The 17,442-nt window shown below is 53.8% G+C and overlaps 8 protein-coding genes across 8 annotated transcripts; 4 read left to right on the forward strand and 4 right to left on the reverse strand.

The window, feature by feature from the left end:
- Window positions 1–514: 514 nt before the first annotated feature.
- Window positions 515–2,479, forward strand: C7974DRAFT_184167 (Alpha/Beta hydrolase protein). The gene has a single exon (XM_046136430.1). The coding sequence runs from the start codon at window positions 757–759 to the stop codon at window positions 2,131–2,133; it is 1,377 nt and encodes a 458-aa protein (XP_045997053.1). The 5' UTR covers window positions 515–756; the 3' UTR covers window positions 2,134–2,479.
- Window positions 2,480–3,732: 1,253 nt separating this feature from the next.
- On the reverse strand, window positions 3,733–6,361 carry C7974DRAFT_358996 (elongation factor 1-alpha; the record flags this gene model as incomplete). Its single annotated transcript, XM_046139653.1, has 3 exons — window positions 3,733–5,062; window positions 5,114–5,270; window positions 5,375–6,361. 3 exons carry the CDS (start codon window positions 6,359–6,361, stop codon window positions 3,846–3,848), a joined length of 2,361 nt encoding a protein of 786 aa, XP_045997054.1. The 3' UTR covers window positions 3,733–3,845.
- A 284-nt stretch (window positions 6,362–6,645) lies between these two features.
- C7974DRAFT_394214 (uncharacterized protein) lies at window positions 6,646–8,149 on the reverse strand. Its single transcript, XM_046141857.1, has 3 exons — window positions 8,032–8,149; window positions 7,460–7,831; window positions 6,646–7,160 (listed from the first exon to the last, which is right to left on the reverse strand). Exons 1-3 carry the CDS (start codon window positions 8,042–8,044, stop codon window positions 6,835–6,837), a joined length of 711 nt encoding a protein of 236 aa, XP_045997055.1. The 5' UTR covers window positions 8,045–8,149; the 3' UTR covers window positions 6,646–6,834.
- A 129-nt stretch (window positions 8,150–8,278) lies between these two features.
- Window positions 8,279–10,399, forward strand: C7974DRAFT_394217 (cytochrome P450). Its single transcript, XM_046141858.1, has 2 exons — window positions 8,279–8,665; window positions 8,883–10,399. The coding sequence occupies exons 1-2, from the start codon at window positions 8,409–8,411 to the stop codon at window positions 10,243–10,245; spliced, it is 1,620 nt and encodes a 539-aa protein (XP_045997056.1). The 5' UTR covers window positions 8,279–8,408; the 3' UTR covers window positions 10,246–10,399.
- On the reverse strand, window positions 10,400–12,542 carry C7974DRAFT_394220 (uncharacterized protein). Its single transcript, XM_046141859.1, has 4 exons — window positions 12,003–12,542; window positions 11,850–11,954; window positions 11,436–11,803; window positions 10,400–11,386 (listed from the first exon to the last, which is right to left on the reverse strand). Exons 1-4 carry the CDS (start codon window positions 12,219–12,221, stop codon window positions 10,663–10,665), a joined length of 1,416 nt encoding a protein of 471 aa, XP_045997057.1. The 5' UTR covers window positions 12,222–12,542; the 3' UTR covers window positions 10,400–10,662.
- An 890-nt stretch (window positions 12,543–13,432) lies between these two features.
- Window positions 13,433–14,216, forward strand: C7974DRAFT_184327 (hydrophobic surface binding protein A-domain-containing protein). The gene is made up of 2 exons (XM_046136431.1): window positions 13,433–13,841; window positions 13,891–14,216. Exons 1-2 carry the CDS (start codon window positions 13,485–13,487, stop codon window positions 14,080–14,082), a joined length of 549 nt encoding a protein of 182 aa, XP_045997058.1. The 5' UTR covers window positions 13,433–13,484; the 3' UTR covers window positions 14,083–14,216.
- Window positions 14,217–16,074, forward strand: C7974DRAFT_184333 (uncharacterized protein). The gene is made up of 2 exons (XM_046136432.1): window positions 14,217–15,832; window positions 15,889–16,074. The coding sequence occupies exon 1, from the start codon at window positions 14,351–14,353 to the stop codon at window positions 15,647–15,649; it is 1,299 nt and encodes a 432-aa protein (XP_045997059.1). The 5' UTR covers window positions 14,217–14,350; the 3' UTR covers window positions 15,650–15,832; window positions 15,889–16,074.
- Window positions 16,075–16,624: 550 nt separating this feature from the next.
- C7974DRAFT_376155 (Tim17/Tim22/Tim23/Pmp24 family-domain-containing protein) lies at window positions 16,625–17,212 on the reverse strand (the record flags this gene model as incomplete). Its single annotated transcript, XM_046140261.1, has 2 exons — window positions 16,625–17,008; window positions 17,060–17,212. 2 exons carry the CDS (start codon window positions 17,210–17,212, stop codon window positions 16,625–16,627), a joined length of 537 nt encoding a protein of 178 aa, XP_045997060.1.
- Between the last annotated feature and the right edge of the window lie 230 nt (window positions 17,213–17,442).

The following is a 17,442-nucleotide window of genomic DNA, read 5'->3' on the forward strand; positions in this document are numbered from 1 at the left end:
CCGCTGGGTGTATTTTTTCGCGAAAGTTCGTGGTGGGTCGTGGGATTCTGCAGAGGCTGGGCGCCGTACGGGGCAGAGGGCTTGGAGCTGTTGAGGGGGTCGCAGTGCTGTGGCGTTGGGCAGTCTGGCGGGTGCGGCGCGGGGTTCGGGGGTCGCAGAGCGAGGGGAGTCGGCGATTATAAACGGTTGAGGGCTGAGTGCTCAGGCGCTCCAGACGAGTAAGCCGAAAGACTTGGTGTGCAGCGTCGCGAGGCGGTGCACCGTTCGCAGAGCGGAGTGACGATCGTCGAACCTCGGCGTCAGGGGTCCACCGCCAACTTTCCAGGCGTCCAAAGCAAGAACAGTTGCAGCAACAAGAGAAACGCAGCACGCACGCAGTAAGGAGAGATAAGAGAAAAACAAGAACACAGGCAGCGCCGCGGCGGAGAATTGTAGTTCTAGCCGGCGGGAGCTGCGCAGCTAACGGTGGTGTCCCATGTAATTTCCTGGGACCACCCGCCCCTGACGACCTGTACCACAAAAACACGCTTTCTAGCCCAGTTCGAGACTTTTCGCTCGTTTAGTGACCGTATCTCGTGTCGCATCCTGTCACTCCCTGCTCGGACGCTCCCGAAAAGGACCAGACTGTTCTGTCGGTCGCGTCTGGTGTGCTTTCGTCAGATCGCGCTTGCCTTCGTCGTTTTTGGGTACGACAGGTCCAACAGCGCAGGAGCCACTACGTCAACGTTCCGTCTCATCATTTTTGTCAACCCTTCAATGTTTTCTCGTTCTCTCTGCAGAGCCTGCACATCTCTCAAGACGAGTGCACCATCATCACGGCTGCCACAATCTAGTTCGCTCAACACGCGTCTGAGCCGTGCCTACTCGGCTGTCACAGCTCCACCGCGAGAGGAGCACTTCGACGTTCCATGTCGGTCAAATGGCTCCATCAGACTTGACGTCTATCATGCTCTCGACGCATCATCACCTGTGCTCATCTATCTGCCCCCCGGGCCTGTAGTCCCCGCAAATGCTGAGGCAGAAGAAGGTATCATTGCCGCGCTGCGTGCGTCGAGCGCAGCGACCATCGTGCGCATCAACTACCGTGCATCTTCACAGCATCAGTTCCCAACACCATATCATGACGTGCTCTACGGTTACGACTGGATTCAAGAGAACATGCTCATCGATGGCGCCCAACAGCCCTATGCGGCACGTTTGGGCATCTGTGGAGAGCTGATGGGGGGCTCCATCGCCACTATGCTTGCTTTGACAGAGTGTCGAGTCGGCGAGAGCCGTATCACTGCTGCTGCCGTGAACAACCCGATTGTGGATTGGGTCTTCCCTGACGACCTGCCCAATGTCAGTGCATCAGAGTTACCAGAGCCGTCCGGCGCCGAAGAAACTGCATTCCCAGCAGACGAAGACTTGATGGCTTCATTTAAAGCGCTCAAAGTGGGAGAGCTGCCCAAAACGAAAGCCAAGCGTAAACGCAAGCCAAAAGCAGTGCCTCTGACCTCGTGGCAAGCTTGGGCAGACAGCTCCCTCATTCCTACTCTCCCTCTCTCTGAGATGCGCAACGTGCTTTTTCGTCGACAGGAGGATATGTTTGATCGATTCACCTCCCCAGCCCACTTCTTCCGCTCGCCACATGCACAGCTCGTTCTACCACAAGCCGTAGACTCAGCCCTTGACCAGCCCGATTACGCACTCGACATTGAAACTCAGATGAGCCTGAACCATTTCAACTCGTTCAACCGAGAATCCCCGGAGCCGTTGGGACACCCTGAATTGACAAGGTGTCGATCATATGCCCGTGTCTACCCCCAAGCAGGTGCCGGCAAGGTCAGCCTACCGGCCTGGAACATCACTACTGGAGCGCAGAGTCCACTTCACGACCAAGCCGCAGAATTGTCGAAGCTTCTCAGGCGAAGCATTGCCCGCCATGCTGTGAAGTCTCAGACTGGCCGCACAAAAGCGCACGATCCTACTGAGAAGCAGTACTATGAGGAGTACGCGGAAGAAAGAGTCCAATTCGACTCGTTCGCAGACGCGGGGCTTTGGTCAGAGCAACAACTTAGTGCAGAAGGCTCAAAGCACATCGAAAGTATCGGAAGCTGGATGAAACACAACATGTCTCCAGAAAACGCATAGGTATTTGCATGCAGACTACCATTCACACCCTTCTCAAATGCAAGCCTGGAGGCGATGTGCTGCAATACACGACCAGGTTCTCTCAACCACAAAACGGTGTCGTCAAAAAGAGCGACTCCAGTACGATCAACGACAAAGCACGCAAGACACATAGAGACGACGTCATTGTCATCATGATTCAACTCTGTTAAACAAATCGCTTGTCGTTCGCGCTTTACTATCAGCACGGGGTTTGAAAGCCAACACCATCAAGGGACAGCAAATCGCCAGATGAAAGAGGCAATGCGTCCAAAGCTATGCTTGCGTATCGAGCAATACACCTCGGCGTCGACCGCCTTGCTCGCTCCATCATTCCTTATCCTCTTCCTCCTCAAAACCCCGCTGCACCTCTTCCAATAGCCCTATCGCAGCCCATTCCTTGAACTCCTTCTCCTTGCGAAACGCGCTTCGTAGCCTTTTCTTCACCTCGCTCTCTCGGCCCCGCGTTGCCTGTGCCAGATTGTAGATCGCGCCGAGCAGCTCGGGCGTGTACTTGAAGGGTTGGTTCAGATTGCGCGTTGCAGGATCGAAGGAGTGTTGGGGGAGAACGGAGAAGGGGTGAGCGTGGGGTGGATTGATATTCCAGGCGGTGCGAATTGAAGATAGTGCTCTTTCGGAGGGACCAAAATTCATACGGGGAGAAGGCGTCCGCGATGCTGCAGGTTCGTCACCATCGTCACCCCCGTCATCTTCACCACCGTGCGCAACATCCTCTTCGTCGCTACGCAAGCTCTCAGTCTCAGCATCCGAAGCGCTCTCCTGCTGCTCTTCCACCGCCGCCGCTCTCGCTACTCCCCGCGTCAGCACACTCCTCGCACCCTCTCCACTCGCAACACACACCTTTAAACTCCCCAATAAACTCCCCCAAATCCACCCTCAGACTCTCGTTCTTCCCCGCCCACCCCTCCCCACACCGCAGCTGCGCAAGCCCCCACACCCCGTCCTTCCCCCCTTTACTCCGCGCCCGCCACCGCTTGCGCAGCCGCTGCTTGACTTCCTCCCGCGCGTGCGGCGCCACCGCTGCCAGCTGCTCCAGCAGCGCTAGCGTCGCGTCCTCGAAGAAGTCGTCCGTGTGCGAGGCCGCGCCGCGCGAACCGGGTTTTAACGTCGGGGGGAGAGGCAGCTGGTACAGTTTTTTCTGGACGAGAGGGCTGCAGGCGCTGAAGAGGGACGCGAGGGTGGTGAGGGACCAGTGGGTTTTTATGGCGTGGATTGAGGCGAGGCGGGAGGGGGTTTGCGGCTTCTTTGGGGGTGGGGGGTGAGGCATTGTTACTATTGTTGCCGGTGGCGGTGGTGGTGGTGGCGGGATGAGAGGGTGGTGGCAGATGTGTGGTTAGTAAGTGGTGAATGCGCGGGTTGGTGGTGATGCGTGGGGTGGTGAGCGTTTGTATAAGAATCGGGGGGCTGGGAGCAAGCATTTCGTTTGCTGCCTAGAGCAAATAGCAAATGTGAAAGCGAAGGGCGCACATGGCATAGTGGGATCAATGTATGCGGGGTTAGAGGCCCTTGTCACCGTCGCCTGACCATGTCTAACGGCTGGAGTATTCACGGAGAGATTGAGGGCTTGTCAACGACGTCTGCAGAACACGTTATGCAATTGCACAGACACATACGCAACTTGCAACAGAGTGACTATAATGCTTTTGATTTGACCCGACCGACACACCCCAAAACTATGCTACGTTCTCCATCAACCCAGCGCCCACTGTCCTCCCGCGCTCACGCACAACAACCCGCATGCCCTCTTCGATCGGCAGCTCCCGCTCCAACTGCACCACGACTCTCGCAACCTCGCCCGGCTTGACGATTCTCGGCTTCTTCTTCGTGACCTCGCCGGTGAACTTGTTCAGCTTCGCGCTCAACACCCTGATACTGCCAGGGCTGTTCAGCGTGCTGCGGAACACCTCAACGGGCATAGGCAGCACGTGTTCGAAAGCGAGAAGCTTGGAGGTAAAAGCCTTGACGAGCTTGACGGGGGCCTTGGGCGAGCAGACGATGTCGCCCTGGCGCAGGTGGACGGGGTCGATGTCAGCGAGGTGCAGCGTGGGGATCTGGCCTGCGACAGCCCAGTCGACGGGTGTGTCTTGGACTTCGATGGATTTGATGGTTGCAGTTTCGTTGGCGGGCAGGGCGAGGATGACGTCGCCGACTTGCAGCGTGCCGACGTCGATGCGGCCAGATATGCTGAGGGGAGAGCGCAGGTCGCCGCGGAAGACGTCTGCGACGGAGAGGCGGAGAGGCTTCTCGAGGTGGCGTTGGGGAAGCTCGATGCGCTCGAGGGCTTCCAGTAAGGTTTCGCCTGTGTACCAATCTGCTGCTGGGTTTGAGATTTTGTTGACAACGTTCTCGCCTGTAAGACCCGCCAGTGGAATGAATGTGATGCGCTTCTCAACGAAGCTGGCTTCCGTGAGGAAAGTCGTCATCTTCTTCGTGATCTCGTCGAATCGTGTTTTCGACCAAGCCACAGTATCCATCTTGTTTATGGCGACGATAATGTGCTGCATTCCCATACTTCGGGCGATTAGGATGTGCTCTTTTGTTTGACCTTTCAAGCCTGCTTCGAAGCTGTTCGTACTTGAGTCGATTACCAACACGGGGAAGTCTGCTTGTGACGCTCCTGAGATCATGTTGGGGATGAAGTCTTTGTGTCCGGGAGCATCTAAGATAGTGAAGCGCGACTTCTCAGTCTCGAAGTAATTTGTTGCGATATCGACAGTGACACCGCGACTGCGCTCTTCGCTCGTTTCATCCATCACCCACGCTAGAGCGAATGACGACTTCCCTATCGTTTCAGCTTCTTTCCTGAGCTTATCAATTGATCTTTGATCAATGACTTTGAGGTCGTACAGCAAACGCCCCATAAGTGTGCTCTTGCCGTGATCAACGTGACCTGTAGAAGTCAGCACACAACTGTGCACAATTGCGCATTAAGGTTACCCACCCACGACTACGAAGTTAGCCATCCGCTTCATGCCGCTCTTTTGCAGCTCGTCCAGGACATTCAGATTTCTGCTATTAACCTTTGGCTCGTCGACCGCCAGCTTCTCCACAGAGTCTGCAAGTTTGTCTCCGTTTGCTGCGGCGGCTGGTTTCTTCTTCTTCGGTGTAGTCCCTGTATGCCTTAGAAAAGCGCGCTTCAAGTGCTGCCACAGCTTCAACGCCGCCCCGTGCCTGTGCCTTTGTTCGCCTGAGCCGCTCGTACGATGTCGTCTGGACTGGGCCCGTCAAATGGCTTTGCGTCCTGGTAGTCTTTGTAGCGACTGTATGGCACAGGAAATTCTTGGATGATGGTGGATGGCTGCGAAGTGCGAGAGGTACCGCAAAGTGTGGAGGCGAACATGGAAGCTGTGGCTCGTTGTGCTGGGTGCTCGACTTCGATCGCTGGCTTTGGAGCTTCAGGCTCGGCCTCAACGACCTCGACCGGAACCTCTGGCTTTGGAGATGGAGAGCGCTTTCGGGATGTGTATTTGGCAATGCGCGAGGGACGGTCGACGCCATCAGCTGATGTAGCGTTCTCCTTGCTCTTTACTGTGAGCTTGTCGAGCATGGCGACTGCAGCATCGGTCTCGCCATTGGCATTTGACGCAGCTTGAGCCTCTTCCCTCTCCTTCCTACGCTTAGCCGCAAGCGCTGCCAGCTTCGAGGAGCCACCAAGGAGTCTGCCCTTGAAGTGAGGCTCATCGATGGTAATTTTACCCAGCCTGTGAGCTGGGACGTTGCCCCAGGGAACGTCGGCAAAGAAGTCTTGGGCATTCGACGGCATCGTAGCGGGCGGCAGCGGGAAACTCGATGCAACAGGGTAGACCGACTGCGCGTAGCTATACGGTTCATAAAAGTGCTTACCGACAGGAACGGGCGCTTTTTCAATGGCGGCGCTTGCGGCCTGATCGAAGCGCGACGTAGCCTTCTCCTTCTTAGGCAGTGCTTCCTTCTTCGGTTCCGGCGTGGAGAACTTGTTCTTCAAATAGCTCACACTCTTGCCAACATCGAAGTAGTAGTGCCACAGCGCCTCCTGTATCTGCGCGTCGCTGATACTGGATCCTGCGGCTCCTAACGCCTCTCGCGCGCTGAGTGTGCTTGTTCGCATCTGCTCCTTATCGTCTGCTGACATGACATCTGCCTCCTCTTCTTCGTAGTAGTCATCGTACAGTTCGTCATCGTCGTAGTCAACGTTCCGCGTGCGCTGCATGGTGCAGTTGTGTGGGGCTCGAAGATATCACTGTAGCACAAGTAGTGGATGAATAAGCACAAACGTGAACCTAGGTATAACTTGTGCAGTGTTGGGAAGTCGGTGTGGAGGGTAAAAGGATTGAATAGGTTGCTCACAAACAAATGTTGGTGGGGGATCGTTGACGTGGTTCAGGGTGCCTGCCCCACTGCCGCGCAATGACATCAACACGCGATGTGTACCTGGAAGCGCGTCGACCGTAATGCATTGCCATCAGCGAGATCAGAAATGCAAGACGAAGACAATGACACCAATAACTTAAATTCGCTACTTTAACGCCGGCTTACTTCCGCGCAAATCATCTCCACGAGTATTTCGCTGACATGGAATTGGGGTATAGTATTAGGGAATGAAAAAAACAAGAAACAATCCTCGGGTCAGCACCCTCCTACAACTCCGTCTCCTCTTGGATTGGAAATGTCGGCAGAGCAAACCTATTTCTCTGCAGGCGCAGTGGCTGTAGGCGCAGGAGCACTGGCTGCAGGAGCAGCATCAGTCGCTGAAGCGGCGGTGGGCGCTGGCTTCTCAGTGCTGAAGTCGGGCTCATCCAAAGGGCCACTGGTGGCCGACATACCAGGAGCAGGCTGTGAAGCAGGAATTGCAGGAAGTTCTGCCGAGGGCGCAGGGGCTGGTTCTTGAGCAGCTGGAACCGGTGCTTCGGTAGCCTTCGCCTCGGTGGCTGCAGGAGCATCGGTCGCGGGTGTCTGCGCGGAAACAGCAGTCGGTGGGGCCGGTGCAACGGCACCAGCAGGCTCAGGGGCTGAAAAGCAAAATGTCGTTAGTCATGGGTATCTTGGAAATCTTTGGGTATCGTCGAAAGGAGAAAAGAAATGGCTGTCTGTTCGACAGCAAGTTCAACGAAAATGCGTCGATGCGAGAGCGCATGTCAGTATGGCGGGAATGGCGAGCGGAACGTGGGACAGGCGGGGGCAGAGGCAGCCTAGACAGGGCCGTCCCAGTTGCTATCCCGGGCGACCTTTTGTCGTCGCCTAGAACCGTCCCAGCAGTCGTCGTCGCCGTAGTAACGGATCTGAGAAGGGTGAAGAGAATTTGACCTACTCTGCGTAGCTTGCTTGATCTGAGCCAAAGCAGCTGCCTCGTCCTTCTTAGGCTCGCTCTGCGCAGAAGCAACAGCGGGCTCAGGAACCGGGGCAGCGGCTGGGGCAGCGGCCGGAGCAGCTGGTGCATCAACAGGAGCAGCAGCTGGCACAGGAGCTGGAGCGCTGCCAGTTGAGGCCGGAGCGTTATCGCTCTCGACGGGCTCAGGAGCAGTAGCGGGAGCTGGTGCTGCGGGCGTCGTCTCGGTGGGCTTAGTGGTGCTGGCGGTGGGCTCTTCGGTGGTGGCAGTCGGGGTAGACTCCTCCTTCTTGGCCTTCTTCTTGCCAAAGAGACCCTTGAAGGTCTTCTTCAGCTGGTCTATCGCATCGGGAGCTGTTGGTGGCATGTTAGAGAAGTACGTACTGTTTGCGATAAATGGTGGGTTTAGTTTTGGTCAAGAACTTAGCTCGTTGGGAAGAACAGCTTAAAACAAAGTATTAAGCTGTCTGTTGACGAACAAAGGCTATCGCGGTGAAAGCGCGTTGTACCATAACAACGCTTTCAAGATGACGAGCAAACAGGCTGGTACTTACGGACTCCAGGCATGTTGGCGGATCGAACTTTTGAGGCGTGCAAATACGTGCGGAGAAAGCAGAAACGCTCAGTGACCGAAGTAAGCAAGTCGTGTCAAGGAGGGAGTGAAGTCGTAAAGACGAGGGATGTTGCAGCTGTGTTCTCGACCTCGTGCTTCGACCAAGAGCCAATCACAATTAAACGCTAAGGCGGACCCACTAAAGTATTACTCGCACGGCCGACGAATTTGACGCGCTCCACCCACGCCCGACCAGGAAAGGTGTCCCGCTGCGGACATTAGCTGCCGCTTGTCGTTCACCGACTCAAAGAGTGGACCGAACAACCCACCTTGGATCTAACATTTGGCCTGTGAAGTTCAACACATTGTGTAGGAACAATGGAGCACTCGGCAGCTCCCGCTGCTCGTAGCTCTCTCTACACTCTGCTTGCCCAGCACAATGCGTTCGTTCATGTTTGCATCGCGGTGGCCGTAATTTGCGTCTGCACCAGGCTCATTTCGGGACATCGTTTCAGCAAGATCAAGAACGGCCGAAGTTCTGGGATTGCGCCCCCAACGCTGCCACATTGGCTTCCTGGGCTTCGTCATGCCCTGAACATGGCCTACAGCGTTAGCAGCTTCTTGGCAAGAGAACTGTAAGATCAATTCCATTCGTTCCATGCCCGATGCTTGAAGTCACTTGTATTGGTATGAGCGGGAAGACTTCAGCTCCCTTATGGGAAACCGAACGATATGTTGTTCCCAGCCAAGAGGGATGGATTCCCCGTGTTCAGGAACTAGAGGTCGTGCGAGCAGGTTGACCGTCTCAGTATCGACACCACAAATAGCTACCATACTGATGTAAGTTGATAGGGAAAAATACGGAGATGGCACACCTTTCTTGATCGATGCAGCAGGGGAGAAGGTACTCGTCGTTCTGAGTCCTAAGCATGTGAAGAGAGCCCTTGGATCACCTGAGCTTGATTCTAATACTGTAATTCACAAGAGAATCATGCCTCACCTGATGGGCAGTCCACAAGCAGCAGTCGATTATTACACATCACCGGATCAAAACATAGACGACCTCACATTTCTGCAAATCAGGACACGGACAACAGGACCGGGTTTGGTAATCATGAACGAAAAATTGCTGGAGATACTCGACCGCGACATTTCAAATATCGCTTCTGGGGGAGATTGGGTAGAAATAGAAGATTTTTACACCTTCTTCAGAGACGAAGCCACGACTGCTATTGGCGAATCGCTTCTCGGCTCTGCCATATTCGAAAGCCACCCTCGGTTAGCTCAGGACCTGTGGACGTTCATCGAAGGTACAGACCTTCTTCTTTTGGGGCTTCCTCGTTGGCTCGTCCCAGCGTCGCATGGCGCACGCGAACGTCTACTCGAGCACTTAAAGACCTGGGGTCGTAAATCAGACGCTCTCCGAGAGAAGAATGAGGTTGACGGTACCAGCTGGCACCCAACGGCCGGCTCCGCGCTGATGCAAGAACGCGAGCAGATGTATGCTCCTCTACCTGGCCATGGCGAAGATGCAAGAGCTTCCCAGTCTCTGGCTCTACTCTACGGTGGCACAAGTCTCGCCATCCCCGTGATGTTCTGGTCTCTATACGAAGTCCTCCGTGACCAGACTCTACACAAGAAAGTCATGGATGAACTCCACCAGTACACTAGCGGCACGTCATCCGCAGCCGATATTACGCAGCTCGCCACCTCGCCTTTCATGCAATCGCTGCACTCCGAAGCCACCCGATTCTACGCCCGCAACGCATCCGTCCGCGAAGTCGTAGCCCCCCTGTTCCATCTCGACGACCGCTTCGTCGTTGAAAAAGGCACCCAAGTCATCATTGTCAACGCGCCAATCGCTCGCTTCACTTCAGAGTGGGCTCAGGCACGGCCTCAGGCAGTCAAAGAACCACTGACCAGCTTCTGGGCCGAGCGATTCCTCATCCCCGAGGGAACAGGTGTGCGGTACAGCGAGACCGGGCTGAGCGGGAACTGGACGTCCTTTGGGGGTGGCGAGCATAGGTGCCCTGGACGCTTCTTTGCGAGGGACATGGCGTTTGTGACGCTAGTCCTCTTCCTCCAGAAGTATGAAGTTGAACTTGTTGATCCCGAGGGTGCAAGACGGTTTGACCCGGTGTGGAACGAGATCGCCTTTGGGACTATGGTGCCAAAGGGTAAGATTGCTGCTCGGTTGCGCCGGCGGAAAGTGTGAAAAAGATGGGTTTCTTAGGTCGTGTTGTGTGCTCTGCATCAAAACGAAAAAATATGAGGAGGACAAATATTTGTTTCCTCCTACAGGTTTATGTTGGTACTATACATAGGCTATACTACGCGTCTGGTTTCCATCATACTTGATTATCTATGTGTCATCGTTGCCGTCCACAGTTCCAGCTCCAATTAGATTAAGAACGAGACTCAAACAGGCTCTTAGGTAGCAGAATCTCCTCGCACCAAACATTTCACCAGAACCTGTTTCCGCCCACCCTAGGCTCGCTATGTACCACTCAAGTATCACACTGCAACTCCAGTAGAGCAATGTATAAACACACATATGAGATTCAATTCTCTTGAATCGCAGCTAATGAACGAAACCTCAAAACCAAACCGGGTATCATTGAATTTACAACACTCAAAAAGCTCTCGGCGGATTCTTCAATATCCGCGGCGTCGGCAACGGCGGCACAAACCCATTCCACTCCCTCCCTATCTCGAACATATTGCTATCCTCCGGCACCGAAATCACCTTCGACCTCTGGAACACGTAGTCCGAAGTCGGCCTGCGATCAGGGCTTTCTCGCCCCGACTCCACGTCGTCCTCGTCATCCCAGTCGGGAGCGGGGAGGCACCCGAGCTCGTCGAGATTCTTGGGAGTGCCGAGCGGATCCAGATCCAGCGACGATGAGCTGCGGATCAGGCGGTTGAAGACGTTGACTGGCGGCTGGAGTGTCGAGAGCGGCGGCGCAATATTTGAGGGCATGCGGGGGAAGGTGTAGGAATCGCTACTGGGCGACGAGCGTACGAGGCCGTGGGTTGCGAGGGGACGGCAGTAGGACGATATCACAGGCTCGAGCGTCGCCTTGGAATCGACGCTGGGATGCGACCTGTGGGACGACAAGGAGCCAAATTTCTGCGAGTCCCAGTGAGATGAGGCTCTATTCTGTGTAGTTTCGATCGAAGCGGAGTCGTTCATCTCTTTAGCGACGAGTGGGTGCAGGCCGGGCAGGCATGCGCTGATGACGGAAAGGGTTTGGGCGGTCTGCATGCAGAGAGTCGTGGCCCAGGTATCCTTGGTCGAGGAAGTAGATGTGGAAGGATTGAAGAAGTAGAGCTGCGCGCCAACTGCTGCGATAACACTAAGTATGTCAGAAATGTACTGAGTGCCGGGGTGAGAGAATGACAAACCTCAATCGAAACCAGAATACAGCAGAGACATATAGACGGTTTCCGACTGGCGTATTCTGTGTCCAGACTGCAAGGGGTACCAATACAAGTAACATTTCAGTTACAATGTTCGTGGAAGCAAGGTAGTTGCCAAACGCAACAATGTCGATGCACTCATTTGTCTGCAAGAGGTCCCACGGTGTCGGTATCTTACACTGGAACACAGTAACGAAGATACCGCTCACGGTCCAGCCTGCAGTAAAGAGCACAAGTACATAGGATGTGTACTCAAAAAGACGTCCGCTAAACAGTCTCCGTAGAACAAGGCCCATGGATATCTTGGCACAGCCCATGTTCGCGACAAAGAGGATGCTTGACACGTAGGCAGCCTATTTCGTCAATATTGAGTCTCAATCTGAATACGTTGCAGCATACCTTCTGGTACACGACCTCATCACTTCTTGACAAGTCCGTTATTTGCTGGCTAGCTACCTTCTTCCACTGCAGTGATACAGCTACTGTCTGCCCGAAACTGAACAGCTAATTTTTGTCAGCAACTTTCTTGGTCACTTCAGCTTGTAGTCTCACAGCTGCTAGTATCAAAAATCCATCATCTAGCTTCAGTATCCTCCGTGTCGTTCTTCTCGAGAGCTTTACTGCAAAACGAGCAATGAGTGTGATGATGACCAATGCGAGAGAAACCCAGGAGACAATGTTAATCGTGGTCTCCCGGCTAACAGTAGAACCTGCAGCTTGCCGCCGAAGAAACCCAGTGGCCGTTGTTGGGGATGGAAATGTGAGTTCCATCGTGGACGAGAAACACGAGAAGTGTGAGGCTGCAAGCCGGACGGAGAACTGACGCGCTGCAGCTGGTGCCTCCGGCTGAAGATGTACACATGTCGGCTTTGTTCGATTCCGATAATTGTAATCATGCCTATGTCTAAATTTGTCGCATGGCCAAGGGCAGCCCCGATGCGCACAAAGGCAGATATGATAGCCTGCTATTTCCGGTCCTCAGCCCCACAAGAGGCACACCAAGCCGACTCATCCGGGCGATACCACAGTGTCACGATTGAGCATAAGTAAATCGTGCCCCAGATGCTCGCAGGTTAAGACGGGTTGAGGTGCTGTCGGTGAGCGAAGGAAGGAGGCGCAGTGTCGGGGAGCGAAGATAGGTCCCGGCGCTAGCCGAATGGAGTAACCTCCTTCATTGCACCATCTCCAGCATTCGTCCATCATTGTCCTTTGCTACCCAGCAAGCATCTTTCGAAACAATACTACTCCCACAGGAGCACGAAAATTTGATGTTAACGTGTTGACGATTCAGAAATGAGCACAAACTCACAGCACTTCCAAGGTTGCGAATCTGGGCGCGTAAATTATTGCACAGCATCAGAAGCGACTTGTGAGTTATTCTGATATCACAGTCTCAAACTCCAGAGATAAAGCCGAAAGTGTCCGGCTGTGTAAGAGCAGCAGCCTTGTAGAACGCCCCGTTCTCCACGGAACCGAGTCACGATTCAATTGAAGGACTTCTCCCCAAAATCAGTCGCCAAATAAAAGTCTTCACCGTCTTGCTAATAATTTCCAGGCCTAGATTTTTGAAATCGAGATGTATAAAACGCACGTGCTTCGATGTAGTACGTACTGCCGAGGCCGATGCCTGTGAAAGGCGGGGCCCCGCAATATCCCTTGTCGAACTATAGCGGCCTTCGACTTAAGGTTTGCAAGGCTACTATACATTACGCTGGATTGGATAGATTTTTCAAAAGTACCAGCTAGCTTCCGTATGTTATATTGAAGATCAGCATGAGTCTCTGCAGGAATGATTGTAGACCGAGAGTGATTGGTAGAACCGCGCAACACCTCCATGTATCTTGCTAATATAGACAACAGTCCCTGACAGATCTTCAACTGAAGAGGCCTCGGCGTTCTCTGTGTCGAAGGCGTGTCATGTGAAATTTGGTGTAGTAATAAATACTGCGTATGTCTTCTCATTTGATTAAATATCAGCTGCAGCCTGGTTCTTGTGGTACCATTGAACCTCAACAAAATTGAGTGAATCTCGAAATGCAATTCAGTATTCTCTTTGCCTCGCTACTGGCGATCAGCTCAGCGCTTCCGGTTGAGCCTCGTCAAGAACAGAGCCTTGCACCTCAACTCCTCACTACCATCAACGATCTCAACACTGCCGTCACCGGTCTAACCACAGCCGTTAACAAATTCGATGGATCACTGTTTGGGCTGCTGCCACAGGCTCTTGCTGTTGTCAAAGCCGAGGCAAAGCTTGATGTCACCATCTTGAAGGCAACCTACATCACAGGGAAGAGTGCCAATTTTACAGCAGAGGAAAGCACAAACATCGTGAATACGTTAGCTGGTGGAATTGGACCCATTCAAACGTCTCTTGATGCACTGAAGGGAAAGGTATGCAGAACTGTGGTGCGTTTGAGACATCCAAGTTGACACCATGCAGTACCCAGCGTTCAAGAAGACGTTTACCGCTCCAATCGTCTTACTGGATCTCAAGATTCTGAAGAAACATACTGACGACTTGATTGCTGCCTTAACACTGAAAGTCACTGCAGAGAATGCAGGACTCTTGGGTCTAGGAAAAGGGATTTTGGACCAATCTTTCGACGACGCCATTGCTGTTTATAGTGCGTGAGGTCTCAGCTCGTGTTACTTCCAAACAAAGTGGAGATGAACTTGCTGTGTATCCCATGCTGGCCAAAGCTTCTTTCTTGTTTCTCAATTACATTCGGAAAGAACAAACAGTCAACTGCACCTCCTGTAACACGATGGAACATCTTGCAATAAGAGAAACCAAACACGAGACCATCTACATCTTATCTCATTTCTATCCCAGCGTCAGTGCATGACGTAGTATCGCTTCAACGTGTCTCACAACTCACATTCACTCAAACATTTTTGCAATGGGCGATCACACCCCACAACAACAGGCTTCCAACAGCTCTTCCACACGCCAACAACCAAACTTTCGTTCCACATACGATTTGGATCCATTCTTCACACACGATACATTCTTTCAGATGCCGCAGCCCAAGTACAATCCGCGACAGATAATATTCGTCAAGAATGTCCCGCAAGAAGCCGCGCCGCGTATCGTCAGCCTCTACGCACAGTACGAGCCGGTTGAGACCAAGAACCTTTACCCAAATTCGCGCATAACCACATTCATGATCGCTCTCCCGAGTCTGGGCGCGACAGAGGCAGCTGTACGTAGCACGGATGGCTTGAAGATCGGGAATATAATCATAAGCGTCGAGCGCTATAATGCAAACCAGTCAACAGTCGCTAGACGCGACGCGCGTAAGAAGCCACCTCACGTAACGAGTGAATCTGGACAACGTGTGAATAGCTATAACAGTAACGGCGATGAGTACGACGAGGACCTTGACGAATACGACTATTGCGACGATGTACCAGAGGCGCCAGCTGAGAACGCGACGCCAGTGAAGGCGCACAGCGAGGCATCACGAAGAATCGGCTTGCCTTCTACACCGGCGCGAAAGGTAGACAAGGATAGTACTTTCAGTTGGGCAAACATCGCTTCCGGCGTGTCGACTTCATCCTCACCAGCGCCATCTAGCAGTGACACCAAACAGCCACCTCCGCCCGCACCCGAGTCTTTCCTGCGCTTCCGGCACTCGGCTGCACCTTCACCAGTGCCACCAAGCAGCAAGGCCAGACAGCCAGCTCCGCCCACGGTTGAGCCGTTTCCACCCCTCCAGCACATAACGCGCGAAGAGTCAAATACTCTGCTCCGTTCCAATGGCACCGCCCAAGACACTCGCCTTCCCCCACCGCTGAAAGGCACGTTCACCAGCGCAATCATAAAACCCGTCCCATTTAATCCCGAGCGTTTCCCATTAACAATACGTACCACCCCACTAACAAGACGCTCACCGGCAGTCACCTCAGTAGTTCCTCGCGTGTCTCTACCGCGCCCAACGTCTCCCCACACACCACCCCCCTCACCACCCCGCCCTGCTCCAGCAGCACCGATACTAGCACCTGCTGCGCCGCAGCAAACACAAAGCAGCGAGGGCTCACAAGTCGAGGAGGATTCTAGTCAGCAGACGCAGGTTCCGAATGCGCACCAACACCACCATGGAGGTCTAGGCATGCTGTCGGATACGGATCGCTATATCCAAGAGCGACACTGCAGGGACTGCTCGCTTTGTCGGGGCCGCATGGGACGGCGGTCATAGGTCATGAACAGGTATGTTGTTGTCTTTTGAGATTTGAGAAGCGCGTCTGAAACGCGGTTGTTCGCAGGAGTGGTGGGATACTGGAGTAATGTCGCATACGAGTCAGTATGTCCAGGAGCGACACTGCAGGGACTGCTTATTTTGTCGGGCCGGCACAGGACGGCGGTGGTGAATCGCAAACAGGTACGTTGTTGTCTTTTGATATTTGAGAAGCGCGTCTGAAACATGGTTGTTCGCAGGAGCGGTGGGATACTCTGGAGTACTGTCAGTTTCGCTGCTCTACATGACTGGATAACTGGCTTCATCAGCTGGGTGCTGCGATTAGATCGTTCTGGGTTAAGGTTGCATTTCTTGCATTCGCATCGGGTGGAAGGGATGACTGTCGGTCTAATGTAATCGGACTGGCAGCTCAGGTCACTTGCTGGTTCTTTCTTGTACTTGGTTCATCGCTATCAGCTACGGAGTCGCCAGCATAGATCTCGCATAGATTTCTTAGCTCGACGTTTAATATCCAATCTTTTTGCTTTTCCAATCCATATCTTATGACCTGAGGCAGTTGTTTGTGTCGATCGAAGTATATCGGCGCGTTGTTAGCATTTGACGTCTTCAATGGTTGCAATGTCCGTGCTGCCGTGCGCAGTCAAGCTCGGTCGAGTGGATGGAAAAAACGGCCTCGTACTGCAACTTTGGTTGGAGCAGTTCAGAACAAAATCGAGTGCACGCTTGCATAGGTTGGACATCTTTCCATAAGCTCATGTCTCCATCTCGAGACTCCGCCGCTAGTTGTACAGATCATGTCGGTGTATGATACAAGGTATAGCACAGAAGCTGAGGAGAGTGCGAACGCCGACCGCTACCAAATCTGGCCCACGGTAAATGCAAACCATCCAAATAACATCCTCTCATCCGGAACCCATGCTGAACGTCTTGAAATTATAAAACCCACTTTTGGGACATTATATTGAGAAGGGAAGTTTACGCGGCCATGGCGAGACCGCCGCTAGGCGATGCGCCGGCGTCTGTGGGTGGTGGCGGGGGCGCCTCGAGCTTGGTGTTGTCGGCCATCATGCGATTGAAGCCAATTGACACACCCTCGATGACGGCCAGCAGGATGGCGCACGATATCGCGCCGTTGCGCATCGACTTGTAGCCTCCTCGTACCGCGAGCGAGCCGCCGGTGAAGAACCCAGCAATGATGGCGTTCCACGGGTCCTCCTTCTTCCGCAGGCCTTTTACGGCACAGTCGTATGTGTTGAACAGGCCTCCCCAGACACCGAAGTTACCGCCGAGTACGGGCGCGCGCGCCTTGATGGCTGTGATGGCGCCGATGCGTCGCTCGCCGTAGGGCGAGTTGCGGAACTGTTGCTACCGTCAGAATGGTGGGGGTGCCGCGGATCCGGCCATACGTACACCCTTCACGCCGTGCCATACTGCACCACCGACAGCCTGGGTTGTGTTAGCTAATGCGAATTGCTGATGCGTGGGTGCACGTACACCCATAGCAAAGGCACCACCGAAGTCATTGAGAATGACCCAGGGACAGGGATCGCGGGAGTGATCCATCGTAGATTATGGTGGGACGGAAGAGACGGTTTGGGCGACGACAGAGGGTGGACGAGATGGGCGAGAGCGTGGCGCTGGGCGGCTGTGAGACGGAGTGACGATGATGCGCTCCAATCTTTTCTCAATGTTGCGCTATTCGGCTAAACCTCGGCTCGGCGCGACTTCCTTCGTCTTCGACGACCATCCACTGCCATCAACAGCGATTTCGTATCATCACCTTTGATTCTTTA

This window comes from Boeremia exigua, assembly GCF_020726555.1.
Source record: "Boeremia exigua strain MPI-SDFR-AT-0100 chromosome Unknown C7974scaffold_6, whole genome shotgun sequence".
NCBI lineage: Eukaryota > Fungi > Ascomycota > Dothideomycetes > Pleosporales > Didymellaceae > Boeremia > Boeremia exigua.